Source organism: Penicillium angulare (assembly GCF_028827245.1).
Source record: "Penicillium angulare strain IBT 27051 chromosome Unknown utg000004l_segment0_segment0, whole genome shotgun sequence".
NCBI classification, from domain to species: Eukaryota; Fungi; Ascomycota; class Eurotiomycetes; order Eurotiales; family Aspergillaceae; genus Penicillium; species Penicillium angulare.
This window is the reverse complement of record NW_026623163.1, coordinates 8,636,052-8,659,105: the sequence shown is the minus strand read 5'-3', so window position 1 is coordinate 8,659,105 and position 23,054 is coordinate 8,636,052. Positions and strand designations below refer to the sequence as shown.

At 48.4% G+C, this 23,054-nt stretch overlaps 11 protein-coding genes across 11 annotated transcripts; 5 read left to right on the top strand and 6 right to left on the bottom strand.

Moving 5' to 3' along the window:
- Window positions 1-930: 930 nt before the first annotated feature.
- On the top strand, window positions 931-1,530 carry N7478_007158 (4a-hydroxytetrahydrobiopterin dehydratase; the record flags this gene model as incomplete). The annotated part of the gene is made up of 3 exons (XM_056923372.1): window positions 931-1,101; window positions 1,225-1,287; window positions 1,369-1,530. The coding sequence occupies 3 exons, from the start codon at window positions 931-933 to the stop codon at window positions 1,528-1,530; spliced, it is 396 nt and encodes a 131-aa protein (XP_056781409.1).
- A 627-nt stretch (window positions 1,531-2,157) lies between these two features.
- Window positions 2,158-4,632, top strand: N7478_007157 (peptidase family M20/M25/M40 protein; the record flags this gene model as incomplete). Its single annotated transcript, XM_056923371.1, has 1 exon — window positions 2,158-4,632. One exon carries the CDS (start codon window positions 2,158-2,160, stop codon window positions 4,630-4,632), a length of 2,475 nt encoding a protein of 824 aa, XP_056781408.1.
- Window positions 4,633-5,550: 918 nt separating this feature from the next.
- Window positions 5,551-6,930, bottom strand: N7478_007156 (Sec62 family protein translocation protein; the record flags this gene model as incomplete). The annotated part of the gene is made up of 3 exons (XM_056923370.1): window positions 5,551-5,715; window positions 5,793-6,346; window positions 6,444-6,930. 3 exons carry the CDS (start codon window positions 6,928-6,930, stop codon window positions 5,551-5,553), a joined length of 1,206 nt encoding a protein of 401 aa, XP_056781407.1.
- A 314-nt stretch (window positions 6,931-7,244) lies between these two features.
- N7478_007155 (Lectin C-type domain protein) lies at window positions 7,245-9,180 on the top strand (the record flags this gene model as incomplete). Its single annotated transcript, XM_056923369.1, has 2 exons — window positions 7,245-7,307; window positions 7,396-9,180. The coding sequence occupies 2 exons, from the start codon at window positions 7,245-7,247 to the stop codon at window positions 9,178-9,180; spliced, it is 1,848 nt and encodes a 615-aa protein (XP_056781406.1).
- Window positions 9,181-9,503: 323 nt separating this feature from the next.
- On the bottom strand, window positions 9,504-11,821 carry N7478_007154 (uncharacterized protein; the record flags this gene model as incomplete). Its single annotated transcript, XM_056923368.1, has 3 exons — window positions 9,504-11,336; window positions 11,397-11,588; window positions 11,648-11,821. The coding sequence occupies 3 exons, from the start codon at window positions 11,819-11,821 to the stop codon at window positions 9,504-9,506; spliced, it is 2,199 nt and encodes a 732-aa protein (XP_056781405.1).
- Window positions 11,822-12,093: 272 nt separating this feature from the next.
- On the top strand, window positions 12,094-13,826 carry N7478_007153 (NADPH-adrenodoxin reductase; the record flags this gene model as incomplete). The annotated part of the gene is made up of 3 exons (XM_056923367.1): window positions 12,094-12,384; window positions 12,479-12,910; window positions 12,960-13,826. The coding sequence occupies 3 exons, from the start codon at window positions 12,094-12,096 to the stop codon at window positions 13,824-13,826; spliced, it is 1,590 nt and encodes a 529-aa protein (XP_056781404.1).
- A 377-nt stretch (window positions 13,827-14,203) lies between these two features.
- Window positions 14,204-14,873, bottom strand: aspf13 (allergenic cerato-platanin Asp F13; the record flags this gene model as incomplete). The annotated part of the gene is made up of 3 exons (XM_056923366.1): window positions 14,204-14,377; window positions 14,535-14,717; window positions 14,847-14,873. 3 exons carry the CDS (start codon window positions 14,871-14,873, stop codon window positions 14,204-14,206), a joined length of 384 nt encoding a protein of 127 aa, XP_056781403.1.
- A 2,018-nt stretch (window positions 14,874-16,891) lies between these two features.
- gprD lies at window positions 16,892-18,233 on the top strand (the record flags this gene model as incomplete). The annotated part of the gene is made up of 2 exons (XM_056923365.1): window positions 16,892-17,467; window positions 17,544-18,233. 2 exons carry the CDS (start codon window positions 16,892-16,894, stop codon window positions 18,231-18,233), a joined length of 1,266 nt encoding a protein of 421 aa, XP_056781402.1.
- A 1,202-nt stretch (window positions 18,234-19,435) lies between these two features.
- On the bottom strand, window positions 19,436-21,258 carry N7478_007150 (MDR family MFS transporter; the record flags this gene model as incomplete). Its single annotated transcript, XM_056923364.1, has 3 exons — window positions 19,436-20,504; window positions 20,582-21,015; window positions 21,079-21,258. 3 exons carry the CDS (start codon window positions 21,256-21,258, stop codon window positions 19,436-19,438), a joined length of 1,683 nt encoding a protein of 560 aa, XP_056781401.1.
- A 719-nt stretch (window positions 21,259-21,977) lies between these two features.
- Window positions 21,978-22,232, bottom strand: N7478_007149 (uncharacterized protein; the record flags this gene model as incomplete). Its single annotated transcript, XM_056923363.1, has 1 exon — window positions 21,978-22,232. The coding sequence occupies one exon, from the start codon at window positions 22,230-22,232 to the stop codon at window positions 21,978-21,980; it is 255 nt and encodes an 84-aa protein (XP_056781400.1).
- Window positions 22,233-22,280: 48 nt separating this feature from the next.
- Window positions 22,281-22,681, bottom strand: N7478_007148 (uncharacterized protein; the record flags this gene model as incomplete). Its single annotated transcript, XM_056923362.1, has 2 exons — window positions 22,281-22,407; window positions 22,485-22,681. The coding sequence occupies 2 exons, from the start codon at window positions 22,679-22,681 to the stop codon at window positions 22,281-22,283; spliced, it is 324 nt and encodes a 107-aa protein (XP_056781399.1).
- Window positions 22,682-23,054: the final 373 nt, after the last annotated feature.

Genomic DNA, 23,054 nt, shown 5'->3' with positions numbered 1-23,054 from the left:
TTATGGGGTGGTGGGTGTTTTTATGTACTTTACGTGCGTTTGGCTTAGTGATACCTACCTGTTATGAATCCTATGAATTAGCTTATTGTCTATAAACGTGCCTTATCATATAGACCGAATTAGACACAGCAATACATCAAAGTTTTGCAGGGATGGATTCAAGTTGAAGGAACATCGGGTAGTATGCGGTGAGACGTTGCGCGGCATTCAATGTTCTACTACACAAGGGATTCCCCGGTGTCTAGGGCTAGAGCTGAAATAGGGAATCTGAGATGTACTATACCTCCAGGGCTAGTACATAGAGTGCTGCGGTCAGCACTTAACTTGGGCTTGAATAAACCTAGACTGTCTACGTAGTATATGTACATGCGAGCTACACGTATGTCCAACATTGAAGACCTCGATAAAGCCCATGTACTACACCAATGCAGACAGCTTGAACAAGATGTAGTACACACTCTATATTCTATTAGTACCGATAACGCCTTAATGTTTAAGCAGTGATGACTCGGATAGGTAACAGACTACGATAGCAATATACCCATCCAATGATCCATTGATATAAGTTCCGTAGCTCGAATTGAAAACATAACGCGTCTCACAATCACGATTAGAGTCTTAGCTTCAGTCCTTCAGTGCTACAAAAACCTCATGTACATATACATCTGCATGCCAAAGTCCAGACGCGGCGATAAGATAACCAAACCTGGCCCGTGCGTTTCCTCCTTCCCCAGCGCCAAATGGACCAAACACCATCACCCAATTGCTTATTGCATCAACCGAGGTCGCATTTGAATCATGAACAGCCTCCCCACTCTGCGTCTGTCTCTCCGTCTCGGAAGACGATCTCCCATCCGACCTGTTTGGAATTGGAATGGCGCCGTATCGCGCTCACGTCCAATTGCAAAGATCTCGCCGTGTCAGTTCCGAATGGCGTCGAGCACAACTACGCCTACGCCTACGCCGTGTTTTGCGGAGGGCGAAGACCCGCAGCAGCTTAGCTCCGATACGGCAGCTTTGCAGACGCAGGAATGGATATTAGATACAGATGGGATGGGAGTGTTAAAAACATTTCATTTTAAGAGTTATTTCAAGGCGATAGTAAGTTTGTTTCGTATTCTTTCCAGCGCAGCTCTATTGGTTTTGCTTTTTTCCCCTTTTTTATGTTCAACTTCAAATGTTGATACATCGCAAACTCTTGACACTAATTCGATCCTCGTATAGGCATTCATGAATTTGATTGCGGCCGAGAGCTCGGCCAAGAAGCATCACCCCACTATGACGGTGGTAAGTCTCTTTGATTAGCGGGTTGGAGACAAGGGGAAAAAGAAATCCTGGAACCTAATTAACAAATCAAATCAACTTTAGCGCTTCGGCTCTGTTGATGTCCACTGGACTACGCATAAGCCGCGAGGCCTCACCCACAAGGATATTGCGCTCGCGCAACACTGTGATAATGGAGCTGGATTGATGGGAGCTGTGGATGCAGGACAATCGTTGAAGTGTGGACCGAGTGAGACAAAAAGCTAAGTATGGATCATGTACTCGAGGTTCTCGAGGGGAGTATATGTGTATTCCCTGTATAATAAGAATTAGTTAGTACCGGTAGAAGTATACAGGCAAACAAGGCCAGGGCTTTATGATCTATACGAAATAGATCTACATTGTATTCAAATATACGATCAAGTCTCTTTCCTCGCTAAAAAAGGGGTGAGCTCATCTAGACTCAAATTCATGCACCTCGAATCACTTTCTTTCTCTTTTCTCTGCTGCTAATGGTAGATCCTCCCCCCACTTTTTCCTCTTCCTGTTTACCGATTTACCGATTTTCTCGTTTTCTCCTTTTCTCATTTCTCCTCTTCCTCTTGTCTCTTCCCACCTAAAAGACTCGAAGATAAAACTCAATCTCCTCCAAGAGCAAAGAGATCTCATCCCGCGCATTCTGTTTCCTACTCATTCACGATTCACCCCAATGACGTTGGGCTTAACGGCCGTGCAGGCGCACCACGTTCTCCTCCCCCAATCCCGCCGATCATTTCCCTCTTCATCCAGACCTCCTTTTCCATTGCGATGAGTGATGCATAAATCCAAGTGACAGTGACAGCTTCACGATAAAAAACGACGATCAACCTTGACGTCGTCATGTCCGAACATATAATGCACGCAGAGACGGCCCCGTCATTCGGCGAGCGTCGCGGTCATCGCCTCGCACCTCTAAACACAAACGTCGGCAATGATGCTGCAGCCGCCAAGTCTAATATCCGACTCCAACGTCCTCGGCCAACAGACTACCCCAGCACAAACGGATTAGAAGGGCCGGTTCCTCTCCAAAGTCCAGTGCGTCGCCAAACGTCGAAATCAAGTCTGCGCAACCTGTTTAGCCGGGAGAAGTCCTCGCGCGCAGCTGTCGCACCTGATACAAAGTTGACCGAGATCGAAGAAGCTCAAACTCAGCTTCCACAGCAGACCGTCGCTGTCCCAATGACGGAGGACCTTTTGTCGCCTGCCCTTACCACTCCGCACACTGTACCTACTACCCCGACGACGATTACATCGCCTACTACGCCGAGGGCGCGGGCTACCTTGAAAACGGCCCGTCCGCGTCCCGCGGAGACGGATCCCACGCCGTCGAAAGAGCAAATTGGTTGGAAACCGCCGCCATTGTTTCAGGCTTATCCGCAATCTTTGAAACATGAGTCTTTATCGGCGCCTGCGATGTCTGCGGACTCGATATTGAGACTCCATGCGACAACGGGGAAGACATCGATTGATGATCCTCGGAACCAGATGGGTCAGGACGATGCGAAAAAGAGAGAACAAAAGGAGCGAAAACATCTTCGTACATTGTCCGGTACTATAAATAAGGTTGAGTGGACGCAGAAGATATATGTATTAGCTACTACGGGGTTCATTCTTCAGTATGCTGGTGAAGGAAAACATGATCGGCTCCCCGAGAAAATGCTGCAACTGGGTCCTAAGTCGGTGGCATTTGCTAGCGACGCTATTCCTGGGAAGCATTGGGTGGTGCAGGTGTCTCAGAACTCGGCTGCGGAGTCTGCTCCCGATGCTAAAGAGCCTCCTAAGCCGAAGTTTGCTTCACGATTTGGGTTTCATCGATCGCATGCACGTCGGTTAGCCCGCAGCTTTCTGTTGGTATTTGATAACCCGGACTCTATGATTTCGTGGCTTATAGCTATTCGTGCCGAGGTTGAATCTCGCGGAGGACCTAAGTTTACCACGGAGAAGCACTCGGATGATGACGAGGTGCCTCATCAGCTTCGGAATAAGTCAAGTATTCGGCAACTGGTGAAGAAGGATCCCCGTCGTATCTCGAGCTTGTTTCTGCAGCCGCAGGCTCAGGCTCAGGCTCAGGCTCTTCAGACTCCCGATGAGGATGACGACGGTCGCTCTGTGGGTGGTATGACATGGCAGTCCAGGCGAAGCTCTTATGTATCTGTCAGTCGACGCTCGATGATAGACTCGAGAGCTGGGTCTACCTCGACGGGTATCACAGAAAACACACCCCCAGTGAACGGGTATGACAACTCTTCGTCATTTAGTTCAGTGAACGTCCCCGTTTCACCTCCAGTGGGAACTGCAGTCCTAGACGATTTACAAAGGTCCGAGCCAGAGCCTGTCTATGCTCGCAGTCCACCTTCTTCCAGCTACGAGAAACGTCAATCACAGTATGGATCGCCTCGTGCACAGCCAATCCCTGCTCAGACTCGCACCGAGCCTCCCCAGTCCAATCAAATCCAATCCACTATTCCAGAACACATAGTTCGATGTGCCTCCCCACCAGCCCCGAACTTCAGTGTGCCGTCATTCAGCAAGAAATTCGCCTCGCGACAGAGTATACACCCCAACTCCAGCTCCCAGGCCTCTTCCCCGCCACCAAATGTTCCTGGTACCCTCCGCCGAGGTGAAAGTACAGGCGACTTTAGTATCTACAGTGCCTCGCCTCCTCCACAATCACCAACATACAGTGTTGCAAGCTCGCGCCAAACAGACTCGTCCGACCCATCATTCATAACTGGAGCTGGGACCAACACCCGCCGCGCTCTCCGTCCTTCCAACTCAGAAGACGCACTATCTAGAATCATCCATTCCGCGCACGGCGGTAATGCATTCGCCCGTCTAGCCCGACCACTTGGCACTCCCGACACTAGTCCCCCCTCACGACCACTAAGTTTAGTCGGTCGATCTGGTCTAGGAATCCACACAACCAATGAATCGTCACAGACAATTCAAAATCTCCCACCACTCGAGCCAACGCTCCGAGTTCGCGTATCAACCGCACACACAGACTATCAAAATGCACAAAACATGTCCCGCCGAAAGAGCATGCCCGGTCTCACGCTAGGCCCCCCCGCCGCCCCTCCGCCAAACTGCCCACTTCCTAAAATTCCCTCCCCCATCGCTGCGCAGGCGCTGCCTCCATGGGCTACGAGTCCCCCTGCCCATGCTCCTGCTCCTGCTCAGGTCCCTGTAGACCGATTCTACGGAACCCAAAAAGTCCGCGAGCATGTACAGGATCGACGGAAAAGTCATCTTCCCGGTGCAGCTGCGAGTCCCTCTTTAGCACAGCAAAGCGTCTCGAGAACAGCTGCTCGGCAGTCCAGAATGATTTAATGAACTGGTCATGCACAGACAATATACGCTATACTGAACATCTGAACTGAACAAAAGCATTTCCCCTGCCATCCCTTGTCAATACAGCATATATACCCCACTCCACTGGACCTCTGTTCCTAATCTGCGCCGGTATTCACTTGGTTTATATTCGGTCTTGGAAGAAGCAATATTTGAACACTACATCATACAATACCCCAAGCGAACCTCACATTGCATATGCTACACTGTCCACATTACTTATCTGGACCATTTCCTATCTACTGGGCTATATTGATTCTTATTTTGGTCATTTGGCTACGTTCACCGATACCAAGCTTGTATCTCATTCCCATCTTTCTATTTCTTGTTTGTACTCATACTTGCCTTCACTTCTTGTATTGTGTCTTATCTATACCCCTTTTTGACTCTAAATTTTTGTATTTGTCACCTGAGGCTTGGACCTTGTTTTCTTCGGTTTATTTTTTGATTTATTATTGGTTGGGATGAGCCCGTTGAGTTGGAATTAATGGTTTGAAAATACTATGACGCTGAGCAGTCTATACATACTCTTCTTGCCTATGGTATTATTTACGACTACCGTAGATATTCAAGTTCCCATCAGTATCAAGTATATGATAGATGGTAGGCAGACTTTATCATTCAACAGTCATAAGATTGCAATGGTGATAGGTAAAAGATGGATGCGTATGATCCGATTTTGACGAAGAATAATTGCAAAATAACAAAGTAGCCAATACACAAAATGAAAATGGAATTGGAACTGAAACGCCGAGATGATCATCCCCTTGCGAATACGCACAAACACAGCAAAGATGGATGATGAATGAAGCTAAATATGACAATCAAGAATAGCCACTGCCTATAATTGCTTGTCATACTCAGAAAATGGTGAATGAGAACAAGAGATTAACACATTTATTCCTCGACTTCTTCCACTCGAGCTGCTAGATCAAGTCGCTTAACAGGTGCTACACCGGGAGTAGAAGTCGTTTCAGCAGAGGAAGTCGTTGCTGTCGGAGCCTCTGTAACAGGTGTAGCAGCAGGTTCAGCCTTATCCTTCTTGCTCTTCTTTTTCTTGCCCTGAGAACACAACCAATTAGCATCATCACCAATAAACGAACAAAAAAAAAACCCTCTAAAGAAAGGTTCCAACATACCTCTTGCCATCCCCACAACGGCTTGAAACTATCAAAGAATCCCACATCCTCAAAAAGATTAGGAAACAACCATAAACCAGGCGGCACTGCGAAGACAGTAACGCAAAACAAAATTAATCTGAAAATGGCCATAGCAAAGAAAAGTCCCAAAAGACCCATCATCCCTACACTAAGATACCAAACACCCTGACGCATAAACATAGGCCAAAGCGGGAAAAGCACAACTGCAAAAATACCCGCAACAACAGCTGCTGCCATAGCCTTCTGCTTCCACTGTGGTCCCTCCCAAAGCCAAACATAGTGCATCATTGGGTCGGTCTCCTGGTGCTGTTCGATCTTTACGGTCCAGAGACCTTTGACTCGCTTTGGTTTTGCGTGGTTGTGGCCTGCGTGTGGGTCGACTTTGCTTACGCGGAGAGCGAGGAGGGAGAGCGGGAGGAGCTTGAATGCGTTTTCGGCGCTGGCGCGATCTGTCACGGGGGGGAGGAGGGAGTTCTTTTTTGCGGCTGCTTTGGCGTAGGCGGGAGATTCAATGGCTCGGATTGCTCGTTTGACTATATGTGTGTATGTGTTAGTTTTGATCGGGTTTTGAGGGTTGTGTGTCTCTGAGGGCATGGCGTGGGGTGGAGGTGGAGGTAGAGGTAGATGTACCCTTGAACATGTCCTTTCGCTGTCCATCCATAATACATGTCCGGGGCTTGAGATCCTGCGAGCGCAAGAACTTCGCTACAGCTAGTGCTTTGGGGTCGGCGGGTTGTCCTGCATTAACAGGCACCTGGTGCATCTGCTGCTGCGGCTGTCCTTGTTGTGGGCTCTGCGCTTGGCCTTGCTGCTGCTGCTGTTGTTGTTGTTGCTGTCCTTGCTGACCAGGTTGACCAGGCTGTTGTTGGCCCTGGCCCTGACCTTGACCCTGTCGCTGAGCTTCCATCTGCTGCTGATGCGCCTGGAGCGCTCGCATCCGCAACTGCGCAACGTACTGATCAGGAGTTAATCCTTGCTTAGCGGCGTCAGCTGTGAGCTTTTCACGCTGCTTCTGTGCGAATTGTTCAGGTGTAAGGCCTTGTGCGGCGGCAGCTGCGGCGAACTGTTGTTGCATGGCCGCCATCTGCTGGGGGCTTGGTTGGGCCGGTTGGGCCATGGTGAGTGTTGTTTCTTTGTTATTTTGGACGTGAATGGATCGTCAAAGAAATAGGCGATTGGGTCGAAATCAAATAGGAAACAAAGGAATGACGATGTGGGGTTGGAATGGATTTTATGAGGAAGAAGTAAGTTCTAGGAGAAACATTTGAAGTGGCCAGATCGACTCAGGTGATCGGCGTTCCCGCCCTGGATACGATACGTGATGCGACCTGCACGAACCCGCAGTTCTATCCCATCTCTTCTCTACCTACTTCCAAACAAACTTCAGGTACTCAGGCTTGCAGGGGGCAATTATGCGACTTTTCTGCACTTATGTCCGTCTCGTATGATTCTGACGCGCTCATTGATGATGCGACCTTGTTGGCTGTCTTACTGGTTCGTGTTTTTCCTTCGATTTCCCCGCTATGCATTACATAGTTGGATCTTTCTAAGAATCATCCCAAATCTAACGCGAAATATTTAGAGCGAACGCGATGTCGCTGCTCAAATCCCAATCAATTTCGTGACCAATCCATCTGTGTCGTTATCGGCGGCCTGCTTCGGAAATGGCCTTTACGACAAGGATGATGCCGCGAAATGCATATCCAACCTCCTATCCGTCGGATACCGAAGACTGATCCTGGACATATATTGGTCTGTTAGCCGGAGGACATGGACTTTTTGTCCCGTCGAGGTTCCCGCTAAAGCTGATGTGACTGTCTCGGCCTACACGTCAACGATCTCATCGTCTTCAGCTACGTCTACCGTTACCTCCGTCGAGACCGATTTAGCCTCCTCAACAACGACAAGCGATGCAGCAGATGCCACGATAACAGGCTACGTGGACTCCCACGGAGATACTGTCTATGAGATTGGACCGTACAGATGCACCAGTGGCCTTCATCTGAGCTCGCTCGTTGACGTTCTTTCCGGATTCTTCCAAGATACAAAGTCCGACCTGGAGACATACACAACCTGGTTAGTGGTGAATCTCCATGCAGCAGGCAGTAGCTCGACACCCACAGAGCCCGCATCTGCAGTGACGGGAGATGACCTACCCAAGACCGATACGGAACGACCGGGTTCGTACCTCGGGCTCGAGCTTGAAGATTACATCTACACTCCTTCCCAGCTAGCCAAGGATCGCAGTGATCTTAACGCATCTTGGTACGAAGTTGAAACAAGTTACATGCCCATCGTGGAATACTACACCATCAACAGAGATGCAGAAGGTCGACAGAGTACTCCTGATGGGTGGCCGTCTGCGAAATACATCCAGCTAGCTAAATCAGATCGAATCATGGTCGAGTATGGATCTGTCGATCCCCAATTAGCAGACTACGATATTGATAAGGATACCAATCTCATTTTCACACCGGATTACATGACAAATGGCGTGAAAATTTCCGTTGCAGGCAACGGTACCCTAACGTCAGGCTGTTTCTATGAACCAGAGGCTACCGCAGTGTCACAAGCCAATTCTTCATGGGCAACCAGTCGCATCCCAGTTCTAGGTGGAGTGTCCACAGAAAGTACCCTCGATTACATGGTAGATGCTATTGCTAGCATGACAGCCTGCGGGATGTCCCCAATGCTTAACGATACACTCTTCGGCGAAACTGCCGATTCCAGTCTCGAATACTACCGCAACGTATCACTTTCATCAGGCTGGGCATGGGCGCTCGGTGAGCCTCACGGTGCAGGGACAGGTGGTGGTACAGATGGAGAGCCAGCATTTGACCGCTGTTCAATTATGAATCTCTCACTAGAAGGCCGCTGGGGTGCTACCAATTGCTCAGAAGTACGACGCGGTGCATGCCGAGTAGGCAATTCCCCATTCAAGTGGAACTTGACGACTCAATCGGCAAATTATTATGAAATTTCAGACTACTGCCCGCCAGGTTCTAGTCTTGCTGTGCCTCGAACTGGACTCGAAAATCTTTATTTGTACAAATATCTTCTCACTGAGGATTCGTCGGTTCTGGATCCCACATCGATGGACCCCGCATATCGTGAAGTCTACCTTGATTTCAATTCCATTGATATTACCTCTTGTTGGGTTACTGGTGGACCGGATGTGACTTGTCCGTACGCATCTAATCCGCAGCAGTTAGAGCGGAAGACAGTCCTTGTTTCCGTTGTTGCTGCGGTCGTGATCTGTGTCATAGCTGCGTTGACGACATTCATCAAATGTAATACTAATCGTCGGAACTCTCGACGTCGCAAGCGTGTGATTGAGGGCTGGGAGTACGAGGGCGTGCCCTCTTAACCCTTCAAACCCACTTCATCACATCTATCTATTGACATCTGTGTTTATAATTTTGGAGTTCAAATGATACCCTCTATGTTTTACTTAACTACGATCATCAGCTATGGGACAGCAATTTTATTTCCATAATTGAATTCATCTCCATAATTCCATCACAAATAGATCACATAGGGGGTAATTATCCCCAAAAAACAAATATGACAAGTCCGCTACATGCCGTTCATAAAAACACAATAATAGCTCTAACGCCGGTACCCAGTAAATTTCAAAATGAATATCCTCCCAAGTTCCCTTTCCCATATCCTAATCCGAACTCATATCCATCACAGCCCCGCAAACCGTGCCCATCCAGCAGCCCGAGCAGGACCAGCAGGACTTTGGTTCGGACTGGGGTTAGCACTAGCAGCAGGTCGAACCTCGACACTCTTTCCTCCGCGTCCCTCTTCAGCAACTTTACCACTTACGTCGCGGCGCCGTCCAACACCTAGTCCAGCAATATAGCTTCCGTATGAAGACAGAGAAGCACCGACTCCACTGACAAGACCTGATCGAGCTGTGTCAGCACCGGAGTTGCTAACGACACGGCCCTTGCGATCTCTCTCCTGGATTGCGGGCGAGGAAGGCACACGAGCACTGAGGTATCCTTCATCGTCACTGTCATCCTTTTTCAAAGATTGATAGGCAGATAGCTTTTTGCTGCGCTTCTTAGTAAGCTTTGATGGTTTCCGCTTCATATCTTCTTGGTCATTTACGTCGCGTATAGTAAGATTGGGGTTGTCTTCTTCGAAATCAAAGTCACCGTGGAGCACGTTCTTGGAGGATGGAGAGAAATCGGGATCTTCATGCGGAACAAAGCCGCGTGCCTTTTGGTTCTGAGAGAAATTGGGGTTATCGCCGAGTGGACTGCGGCGAACGGGGTCGGTATTCTCTTGCGTTTCAGTCAAGTTGGGTTGCGGTGTAGGTGGGTTTAGCATCAGAGGGTTGAATGGGAGGCCGTCAGCCGGCCCATCGTCGTTATCATGATCATGCTCTGCTGGGTCGGGGAAGACATTGAAGCGTTGTTGATCTCCGAGGTCTTGCTCTTTATCTTCCCCATTTCCGTAGTACTCGTGCGCTGCCAGAGATGCATACTCTCCACGGGTATCTTCGACAATTGCGCTTCCGATGCTTGGGGCGTTCTTTGGGGCGTAAGCGAACCAGTCACGGATTCCACTACCTGTTGATGTTGCGGATTTATCTGTTCGTCGACTATAGACCGAAGAGGATTGACGGAGGGCATTATTGTTATTCTGACCAGTTTGGCTTTGCACATCGCTGATGGGTGATCCGTCACGTTCTGGATACGCAACCCAGTTGTTGGATATAGGGCTCACAGAGTCGGATCTGTTCGCAGTACGAGAAGCCAGTTGACGAGTATGAGTCTCTGGCTCCACGATGTTTGGCGATCGCGCAGGCACATTGCGATACTCTGGGGTAGGGTCGGTTGAGGCGAAATCGAATTCATGGTCAACGTTGAGATCAAAGTAGTTATCTGGGCTTGCTGGCTCCAAATGGGAGAGACGGTGTGGGTGTTGGACATGTATTTGAGGCTGGGGCTTCTCGTTGCTCAAGTCCACGGAACCTCGAATGGTTTCACCTCCAAAAGACTCGTTACGAGTATGCATGAATGCGAGAGTGCGGGGCGAGCCCATGAGTGGGTCCTCGGTATTTGAATGCAAGGTCGATGAGCTCATATGCTTCTCGTCTGTATCGATCTTGCGGAAGCCTCTGCGTGGACGCGCTGTCAAGTTATCCTCCAGTGGGTTCATGTCAGGAGGCAACTGCGCAATCTTTTTGAAGACAATTGCCAGGAAAATGGAAAGACAGAAGGAAACAAGATGCAGTCCGCTGTTGACAATACCGCAAATAAACATAGCCTCGACGATATCGAGGGCGACTTCGTCACCGCCGATTAAAGTGCTCCAGTCGTACTCGCCCGTCGCATCCCAGTAGTCCCGGTTAGCCATAAATGCTGTAAACACGTAGAACGGTATCAAGCCAGCATCTAAAACGCCAGCGAACACTCCATAACTAGCCTGGGAAGCCGGAGGGCGCGTGACTGGAGAACGGAAAAGATGATAAATCGCGTAAAGTGTATGCAAAATCGCAACAATCGGCTATTATGTCCTTGGCGTTAATTCTATTTCAGCTCTTAGACTTGATGATCATGAACTTACCCCCGCTCTGATAATCCAGATAACCGTTGTCCCGGCTTTTGTGACAACGATGCCACAGAAAAGAGATGCAAGCGCACCAAGGAGCGTAACAGAGCGCACAAACAGCTGCGTTGCCCTCACACCTTTGACCCAGCTTTTTGTTCGAGGGCTCATTGGCGTCCATGTTGGCTTCTTTTCATTCAAAGTCTCCCACTAGAACGACTGTTAGTTAAACAAACAAACAAACAAACTTCTAATAGCATAGCACATACTGTGTCTGGATGTCTATTGAAAGTGACCAGTGGCCCATTGGGCCGCTGTCTGGGAGACGCAGGAGTCCGGCTCGCTTGCGTCACGGCCTTTGGGTCAAATTCAGGGTCTGTCGGTCCATAGAAGCGATATGCGTTTGGGCGATCGTAAAGGAATGGAGGCTCCGATCTCCCCATAGTAGCGACTGAAAGCCTCCCGTGATAACCACGCGAGACGATGAGAATGTGGGAAATGAATGGAATTGAACCGTGGAATGGATGCGCTGTGACAGATTCCTAAAGGAAACCTTATGGCATGCGGCAATATGAGAGTGGGTGTGCGGAGTAACAAGAGGGTCAACACCGATTGTTGGCCAGGCAACCCATAGATAATCGATCACGTGCATCCAATGACTCCGATCTGATAGATGCATTTAATCAATCTAGACGATCTCAACCCCCACACCGCTATGCTCGATCGCGCGTTTGTCTGTGCTGGCTGCACAGCACGTCTGACTCGCCCATCTTTGCGGGTCTCCTCAATCCCCGCCCGGTCTTTTTTGAGGCGATTGAACAGTCATGTGGCTCCGGGGAATCGGCCCATTCGAGTTGCCATTGTCGGCTCCGGACCTGCCGGGTTTTACGCGGCAGCTCGCCTTCTGAGCAAGCAGGAAGATGTCAAAGTTGACATGTTCGAGAAATTGCCGGTGCCATTTGGATTGGCTAGATATGGTGTAGCCCCGGACCATCCCGAGGTCAAGGTATGTGCCGTCAACCGCAATGTGCAAGCCTGTTCAGGTCGTCACTGCACATTATGACCACTAGGCTAAGGCTAACCCTTCCCGTCTCTGATAGAATTGTGAAGACAAATTTACCGAAGTTGCAACGTCCCCACGCTTCAGCTTCGTTGGTAATATCGACCTCGGCAAAGACCTACCATTCTCCGCCCTCAAGCCCCACTACGACGCTATTCTTTTCGCATACGGTGCATCCAAGGACAAGGAGCTGGGTATTCCGGGGGAGCAAGCTTTGCGCAGTGTATACTCAGCTCGGTCTTTTGTTGGTTGGTACAATGGTCTCCCCGAACACAGAGATCTGAACCCAGACCTAGCCGGCGAGGACGCGGTGATTGTCGGACAAGGAAATGTGGCACTCGACGTCGCCAGAATTCTATTGTCCGATGTAGACGCTCTTCGGAAGACGGATATAGCCGCTCATGCTCTGGAAGCATTAGCACAAAGTCGGGTCAAGCGGGTACGGGTGGTCGGTCGCCGAGGCCCGTTGCAGGTGAGCGTACAGAAAGCCGTATACCATTCCTCTTTATTAATTCTTTCAGGCCGCTTTCACCATCAAGGAAGTCCGGGAGCTTCTCCAATTGCCGTCCGTCTCATTCGAACCAATCCGGAAAGATCTTATGCCTCCAGACTCATTTATCAACGGGCTACCGCGGGCGCAGAAGCGGTTGATGCAGCTTCTCGCGAAGGGATCTGCCAATGACCCGCAAATTGCGACCAAGTCATGGTCTCTAGATTTCCTCCTCTCTCCTGAGTGCCTCAATTGGTCCCCGACCCACCCGTACCACCTTTCACATACTAAATTCTCTCGCAACGAACTCGACCCGTCCGATCCCTACAGCCCCAGCTCGAAAGTTACACCGAAGACCCTTGGGAATGGGAAACGTGCAGAAGTGAATATCACAAGCAGTGTTTTCTTCCGAAGCGTCGGCTACAAGTCTCTTCCCCTGCCAGGGCTTGAAGATTTGGGAATTGAATTTGATTCTCGGCGCGGTGTGATCCCCAATGATGGATTCGGTCGAGTGAATGGCCCCGCGGATGGGGGAGAAACCCAAAAATTACCCGATGGCTCCTTGATCTCCCATCTTCCCGGTCTATACTGTGCCGGATGGGTTAAGCGAGGTCCGACGGGTGTCATTGCTTCCACTATGACCGACGCCTTCACGACAGCGGATACTATTATCCAGGACTTGGCAAGTCACAATGGCTCTCTTTTACATGCACCTGGCCACGGCACTTCCCTTGGCTGGGATGGGGTCAAGGAGACTGCAAAACAACGTGGTCTCCGGGCAACTTCATGGGAAGACTGGCAACACATCGACGCCATCGAGCGTAAGAATGGTGAGCAGAAGGGCAGGCCCCGAGAAAAGTTCACTCGTGTTGAAGAAATGTTGGAGGCTCTTGATTGAAACCCCCCATGTATAATCGGTAAACTACTTATGCCTTGTATTCTACGTAAATCTCTTCTTACATAGCATGATTCATATATTCCCACTTCCCCTTCTCAAATGTCCGATTTAGGAGGTTACTGAAACCCGCATACTTTTATATTTCACTACGTTCATGAGTAGAACTCCCCTTATCCTCCTTCCAATCCTCTTTCCAATCCTCCTTCTGATAACAAAGTTGAAACCCTAACATAGAAATTATCAGATTGATCTACCTTGGGATATAGAATACCTCACTAACGGACCTAGTCAAACCTAAGTGTCCGTATTATAGTGATCCTCTTCAATTTGCACACACATGTATAGTAACCTTTGAAATGAATATGTGTAGACCTAATTCAATCTCTAACACCACACCCACCATTGTCCACAGCACGATAAGCTGCACCCACTCGGCCCAGCTGCACAGCCTGACCATCAGTCAGGCGGTTCATGTCCTCAAGACTGAGATCGAATCCCCTTGCACAGGCATCAACTGCAAAAACATGAATAGTCCGATCGACACCACCAGACTGCTAATTTATTTTGTAGCATTTCCCGCAGTTTGGGACTATTCCAGCCGTCAATGGTAGGTGAGGCTCCAATGAGCGGTAACGTTGATAACGATCCCAGCGTAGAGTAGTAACCTTTGCGCTCTAGGCCATTGTTACCATCTGAACATGCAATCACGTTCAAAGAAGCTGCGCCGTTGTCAAAAGTAGATTCTTGGGAGACTGAGACCTGTTGACTAAATGTACCTCTAGTAGAGGTGTTGAATTTGATTTCTGGGGTAGGAGCAGCTCTGGCAATGTGGGCGGCTACTAAAAGAGCAGAGCGCAAAGGGGCACGTTTTGGAGGCACTTCATTGTAAATCTAGCATTCGAAGGTTAAATTGGTTCACGATTTAACAGGAATATTCAATTTCCAAGGCTGTAGCAACTCAGGATATGATTTTCTATATCTATAGTATTCAATATTCGAGGTTTCCACAGGCTTCATTACTATTTCCTCCATATTGCTATCGTACATGTCGATTATATATCCTGGCGATGTCTATGATTCACCCGTGGACCCGTGGACCCAACATTTCACAAAAAAGCTGGCTGTTTCCTATTTAGAGATCTGATGAATAATTGAAGATTTCTGACTAAGGCCATCTCAGATATACGATGAATAACGAGTACTACAAGTAGGCGACCCAGGGCCCCTCGCAGCTGGTATTGAAGCCTGCGCCAATAGCGGGTACGTGCGCGTCGGCGGAGTACGACCACGATTGTGCTTCCAGAAGATGTATATGAATAAAAACCAGCGAACTTCGTGAAATCTCTGTGTATTATAGATTTTAGATAAGAAACTTAAAATGAGAACGCCTTTATTCAAAAAAAGAAAAGCAATAGGTAAAAGAAAAAAAGTATTACACCTTAAAGAAAAATAAAAAAGAACCGTCCCCGGGAAGGCTCGAACTTCCAACCTCCTGATTAACAGTCAGACGCGCTAGCCAATTGCGCCACGGAGACGATTTGATGAAAGACTATCCAATGGTTAGAAATATAAAGGAAAGTCGCTTAAGGCACACTACAGAAAAGCTGGAATGTTGTTGATCGATCTTCTCTGATCTTCATCGCAATCACCAATGTTCCGTGGAACCGACGAACACATGGGGTTTCAAGTGTGAATTATTACGAATGATCCAAACCCCCTTCATCAACCAAGCCCAATGAGAATTGGGAACTTTAAAACTACGTGATATCTTCTCCGTATGTTCATTTCGATGGAGAGGTCTTTCCCATGTGTACACGTACCCACTCCCTGGAATTCCCTGTTCTCCGTCCTCCGCTCTGCGTGGCTCTGCAATCATGATTCAAGAAGCCATACGCCAAGCGCTCAAACAACTGATAAGCCCCGCGGAATATCCGGGCATGATACGGAAATTCCTTATTTGAGTTCTACTTATGCCGTTGCATCCACATATGCATGCTCTCATTCCAATCACAGCAGCCGACCTGCCAATGATAGAATCCTGATGAGCGTTGATCCGGGACAATGACTAAAAAAGGGTATGATCATTCCAGCTGTACATCACATTACTTATGATAAACTACTGGAATTTTCGATCAGGGAATAGCGCTGTATTCAAATGCACGCTCGGCGTTGGATCGACCATTATAGTCGGGGGACTCAATACCCTAAAGTTCAGGATTCGAATTATGTCCCCAGGGTGGATTGTATAGCATGGCCTCCACGAGGCTCTGGATCGACGCAGACTATTGTTTTGAAATTCTCGAATCACGGAGAGGAACTGGACAAAAAAGCTCCGCGAACCCCTTGTACCATGTTGTGTGTGGTGGATCTACAAAGTTTGATGGGGTCAATACGAACAACAGCTCCACCTGCGTTAACAAAAGAACGGCTTGATGATGATAATCCCCGCCTCAATCTCCACTACTTTCGCCTCTTTGCGCCTAGCTTCTGATCTGAGCGCCCATTGTGCTATTTGCGCGCCTAGACTAAGATTGTGCGTCGTGGTCTTGCATCTCGACAAATCTTGTTTGTATTTTTTTCGGGGTAGTGGATCGACGCCGCAATTTTCCGGAAATCGAACGCTTTACCCTATACCGCTTGCAAATGTGGGTATACTCTGCTCAACTCATTCAATCTCAGCCATACAGAATACAGAGCCACATAATTGTCGCCATCCTATTCACCCAAATGGAGTAAACAGTCTTCCATTTCCACTTCTTTGAGCGACTATGCAGCCACTATGAAAGTGATGAACCATGGATCTGATTCTGTCTTGCCGTCCGACTGGAGAAACCCCCATGGCTCTACATGGCGGTTACTACTAGGATCAACTTGTGTTACAGTTTAAAAAAAAGCTTTTTCCCTAGTCTTGATACATCGGGCCTCCCAGTGGAGTATCGGATGCCGTAAGACCAATTTTCAAGTCTGTACCGTGGGCGCCCACTTGATTTTTACTTTTATACAACGACAGGCCCGCCTGCTCGAAACTTTCAGATCCATTCTCAGAGTACTCGGAGGCCTCAATCATGGTTATGCTAACACACGTCTTGCGTTCTCTATACGCTGGCGGTGGCGATGGCTCCCTCGCCCGTCGCTGGGAGTTTCGCGAAACAGAACCGCTTGAAGGTAGCGACCGGTCGCTCTTTATTGCAATGGGCGTTATTGCCCTTTTCTCATTAGGTTCCACTCTGGGTCTCTTGTCATTCCTTACCTATCGCTTTATTTACTGGCAACGATACTACAAACATCCACTCGCCCACAACCAATACGTCGTCTTGATTTATAACCTCCTGCTGGTCGATTTGCAACAGGCTATTGCCTTCACAATCTCTTTATACTGGGCATCCCGAGGATCTGTCCACTTTGGCGAGGCAGCATGCTATTTACAAGGCTGGTGGATTCAAACTGGAGATCCAGGTAGTGGGTTGTTCGTCTTGGCGATCGCCTTCCACACTGGCTTCGTTGTGATACGTGGTCGGCAACTGTCCTTCCGTGCCTTTGTGTACTGCGTTATTGGACTATGGGTATTTATTCTTATTCTGGGATTCATACCGGTTGGATTATATGGGCACGATGTGTTCGTCATTTCCGAAGCCAATTGGGTAAGTCTTGTCTCTCAAAAGAAACAAATCATGACTAGGTGTGTTTGAAATGACGATAGTCTAACTGATCTGATAGTGCTGGTTGAGTCCTAAATATGAAAACGAGCGCCTCTGGGGCCACTACATCTGGATTTTCCTCGCTGAGTTTGGCACACTCGTGCTGTACGCAATCATGTTCATTTACCTTCGCCGTCGTATGCAACAAGCAAAGATGCTTCGCCGTGGCCAACAAGAGTCTCTACACCGATTGAACCGTGTCGTCATTTACATGGTTATCTACCCTCTCGTATACCTCGTCATGTCGCTCCCACTTGCAGCCGGCCGTATGGCTAGTGAAAACGGCGACTCCCCCAGCAAAACATACTTCGGTGTCGCTGGTTGCTTAATGGCCCTTTCTGGTGTCGTCGATGTGACTGTCTACACTTTGACCCGTCGTCATCTCCTCATCGATACCGAGCACAGTACCACCGACCGGAACTACGACAACAATACCGACTCTCAATGGCAAACGAACATCACCACTAATGCTGGCACACGCTCACGGAAGGGTTTCAAGATGGGCATGGGATCTAAATTCCGTCGCAGCACTGGTGCGGACAAGGATGCTCGCTCCAGTCCATTTGACGGTTCCACCGAGGATATCGTGGGTAAGAACGATATGGAAATGTCGAACTTTGGTGTGTACCAGGAGACCACCATTGAAATTTCGCACGAGCCTGTCTCTGTGATTGATTCGGAGGAGAGAAGCGCGCGACACAGCGGCTAATACCTTGGAAATGCTGTATGATTCTTTGTCCTGTATAAGGCTTTTCTGTGTATATGATACTCCCTCTTGTTGAATTTCTCGGCATATTTGCTCTTCACATTCTTTATTTTATTTTTACAAATGATACATAATGACTTGAATTTACCCGAGGAGCTTGTTCTGCGTAGTTGGCTTTACATGCATGATATTTGTGCGACATCCTGGATTTTAGAAAATCCGATGACATCCATCCTGCTGTCAATTTCTGAAGAAACTTGACGTGCAGAACTTGACGCCCGGTGGAGTGCTGGACCGAAGCTAAGTCTGGCGTCAGTTCCTTCAATCGTATATCCGTCAATCAAAAAGATACTCAATCAAATCCCAACACGATACCACTTTGGAATACTACGTATCGTGCTACTATCAATCAAGATCATGGGCCCAGACTACTCGAACCCCCTGAATCAATATCCGAAGCTTTGGGCGCAGGCTTGCTGTAACAGTATCTATCGAGAGATTGGGATCCACATTGCCATCGAATTCCCGAGGTTGAGCCAGTGGAAGTGAGGTGGAACTGGACCCAATTTTCTTTTCGCTTCGCAGTGGACCCTCGTACAATGGTCACTGCTTAGCTGTAATAGTGGAGACCTTCTAGCGGCCATACTAGAATTTTTCGTCGGAAAATGCCGTCTCACTTCAGAAACGTGTACTGTAAATCCGGCTTTGGCCTGCGCCCATCCGACGAGTTCTGAGTAGATCCTCATCTCGGACGAACAAAAAGTCCACCTTTTCTGAGCTCGAAACCCTTTATTACTCGATAAGTTGCAGATGTGATATCATCGTCGAGACTGCTGATCGTACACAAAGCTCCGTAGAATTGACTGTCTTGGGAAATTTGAAATAGTTAGTATTACGCATGAGTAGAATCAATAGCATGAATAGATGAAAGCGTCTATTTACCAAAGCCATGACTGTGGGACAAACCTAAATTTGCCGATAAAGCAAAAAATTGGGTTATTCTACGGGAAAACTACTTTATCGAGACGGCTCGGGGAGGGGGATCGCATGCATGTGAGATTTGAAGTGGAGATATGAAATTAATCCATAGATACATGATGACAGACAGGGGACCCCCTATTAAAGGTTAAATGTACACAAATTTGAGAAACTTCAAACGCTATACTCCATAAACAGATTGGAGTAGCATATTGTATGAAAAGCCTCTAAGCCTCAAGGGCTCCAACCTTCGGCTCCTGAAGCACGTTATCAGTGCCAGCCTTCTCCTTTTCTCGCTTTTCACTTTCCACCTTGACATTGCGCCACTCCATTCCCAGTGCCGGCAAGATCATCGCGCACGAAAGCGCTACCGGCAAAATAAACGCCCGATGAAGAGCCGCGTTATACACAACCAAAACAGCGTGCAGCTTGTCAGCCGGTACGAGACTCGCTAGTCCCGTTGCCCCAGCGCCAAGGATGGAACTCGAGTCAATACCAGAGATGGCTGGCAATCTACTCGTCAAATAGTTCGTATACATATTCTGGCTGACAGCCACCCAAATTGCGCCACCCAGCGACTGGAACAGGAACATGACCGCGACGCCGATCGACACATCCGCTTTATCGAGGACGGTCTGTGCGGCCATCGTCGGCTGTTGCATACCCGAGCCCAGACCTAGGCCAAAAAGAACCTGGTATCCGATCCAAGCCGCATGGTTTGTATCCAATTTGAATGTGGTGATTAGGCCCGCGCCTGTTGCCATTAAAATGGTTGCAATGAACATGAACGGGACGTAGTGTCCGGTATTGTTGATTGCTGCCCCGGATAGGATACTGGCTACAACGAGTGCAAGTACCATTGGGATATTGTCTATGCCTGATTGCACAGCAGTTGTGTCCTTCACACCTTGGAACCATAAGGGAAGTGCGTAAAGCATGGTGATCATGGCACCGGAGACACATGATGTATAGATTGCGCCGGATGCCACACTCCGCTGCTTGATGATTCGTGGTGGGATTGTCGCATCCTCTTGTCGCCAGACTTGGACACCCGCAAAAGCGATTAGGAGTACACCTGCAAGGATGAAAAGGACGATGATGCGGGCGTTGTTCCATTCATAGGTAGTTCCACCCCATTGGAGAGCCAGAAGAAGGCAGATAACGCCAGGTAAGAACAAAGCTGTACCTAGAGGGTCAAGTCGAATAATTTGGCGTTTTAGACTGGCATTTGTAGTGACATTTGGAGCGTGAAGGAAAATGGCTGCGACGACTAAAGTCAGACCGCCGATTGGGAGACTAAAATGAGATATTGGTTAGTATGGATTTATCCAGCATGCCTTCGAGTGCTAACAGAAGTGGAAGTTGGGACATACTTTATGTAGAAGCACCATCGCCAAGTTACTCGGTCTGTGAAGGCACCTCCGAGAAGTGGCCCGACAATTGAAGATATTCCAAAGGTTGAGCCCATAAGCCCAACAAACATTGGCCGTTTATGCAAAGGCAAAATTTGTGTAATGATCACAGTCGACCCATTAAATATACCGGCAGAGCCAATTCCCGCAATCGCACGTCCGATGATAAAGGCTGTGGAGTTGGGAGCAGCGCCGCATACTGCGGATCCGACCTCAAAGACGACTACCGCCGTGAGGAATATGATTTTGGTCGAATAGAAGGTGTAGACGCGACCCCAGAGAAGTTGAGTTGCACTGCTCGTCAAAAGGTAGGCACTGGCATACCAGGCAATATCTCCAATAGCATGGAACTCATCGGAGATTTTGGGTACGGCTGTCGCGATAATAGTTCGATCCTGATATCAGATTATTGTTAGGACCCATGCGTTCAGATTAGATTTTTGAAGAGGATAATTTACCAAAGCAACGAGGAACATAGCACAAAGAAGTGCTACAATAACCAATACAAGCCTCAAGCCTGTCAAAAGTTGCTCCTCATTTTCTGACTTGTCTTTAGCCTCCTGGCTGGCTGGTGATACATCATTGGGTGCGATTTCTGGTGCTCGGTCAGATTCTATTTGGTGTCGTGGTTTCGTCATAATAATAGTGGTGTCAATAAATCAATAAAGAAGAATAATAATCAACGGTAATTATTGATTCAAAATGAATTCATTGATGCTATTTACTGTTGATGTGACCCAAGATTCTTATACTAAATGTGTCGGACTCTCCTTTTCCCCCTCGGGGCCGAAAGAATGTTGAAATCCAGCTTCGGCGCCGAGAAAAGACATGGAAGGGTCCGAGATTGCTAGCTGCGACCGAGTTTCCACAGCCACCAAGCCCATCTTTGATGATGCAAGAGAACACGAAATACTAGATTCGCATTCTCTTCTTTTCTATGCTCCTTTGTTCTTTCCTTGAAATATTCGATTTATTTATAAATTTGATCGATCTTTGTGGAAACCCACCTTTGCCCCGCCATACAAGCCGCTGCACTACTTAAAAAGGGCCTACATGAAGTATTTCGTCTTTTGGTAATGTTCTGATTTCGAGTCGATTCGGAAGACCCCTCCAGTATATTGCTTGATTCATATTTAATGCGTTCAAAGAATAGACTTAAAGAACAATTGAGGTTTATTTAGCTGTTTTTGACAATACTTGACAATCCTTAACAATAGCAAGCATCCCGCCCGACCTGGCGCCTGAGTTGTACCCAATCTCGTGTGAAGACTTTCCTCCCCCAACAAATCGTTAAGCGATATTGGCTAGGTCTACCTGTTCAATCACCAACCCCTTCAATATGGCATAGATGCGAGCCTTAGGGCTCGTCGTCATCCATCTTGTCGAGGTCCGATAGCTCGCGTTCCAGTGCCCATTGTTCATGCCTGGCTTGTTGGGCTAATGCCTCAAGGCTTTCCGCTACTGCCTTTTCTGCTTGAATGGATTGTACCAATTCCGCTCTAGACTTAGCCGCGAGAGATCCCCTGTTCCTGCTATCTTGCTGCATGGGCGATCGTGACCGATAACGCACTGCAGTAGGATGTTCGCGAGGTGAAAGTGAACGACGTTTCATGCGGCTATGTTGGGGTGCACGGGGTGTTGGAATCGAGTGCCGGACCGGTCAGAGGGGACCGTCTTTGGTATGGATCTCATCTTTGACACGTGAATAATGTTCACCATCAATATTCCACATCTTGAGACGGTAGGGAAGGTTCAGTTCCTTCAGCATCTTCATCCATCTCCTTAAACTGAGAGTATGTTGGGGCTGGCGGATAGGTCTTTTTCATGCAAGCAGCGCCTGTGGCGTTCGGCATGTCCCCCATACATAATGGCAACATCTGCCCCCGGTTTTTCGACAGTTGGTTTACCTCTCCAGGTGAGGACATGGCCCTTTTTCACACAGTCGAACAGGATATTGGAGAGGAAAGAAGCTGTGCCGGTCTTGGAAATCCACCTAGCGACACCCTCATCCCAGATTTGGAGATTTCCGATAATGATAATGAGCTTCTGTGCTCGGCTCATGGTTAGGTTCAGCCTTGATATGATCGCCTCCGTCGGTACGGAACCTATAAAGCTCCGAAAAAAGGTCCGCTGCAACGTTGACATTTGTGCGATTGATCGACCACTTGCCACCCCGTACGGTTGTCGAGTTGCTGATGACGCTTATCATCAATCGGCGAACTCCAGCAAGCTCTTGGTTAAAGAAATAATGACGGCTTTTGGTAAAGTCATCCCAAGTATTCCCCACACGTTCAGGCAGGTCGTTATATGTCCGGGGTTTTAACGTCTTGCCGTACACATGCTGGTTGATTATGTGGAAAATCGCTGTGTGACTAACATATTTGACATTCAGCTGCGTGAGGGGATAGCCACCCTCGGCAAGTCGCGTGTTAGT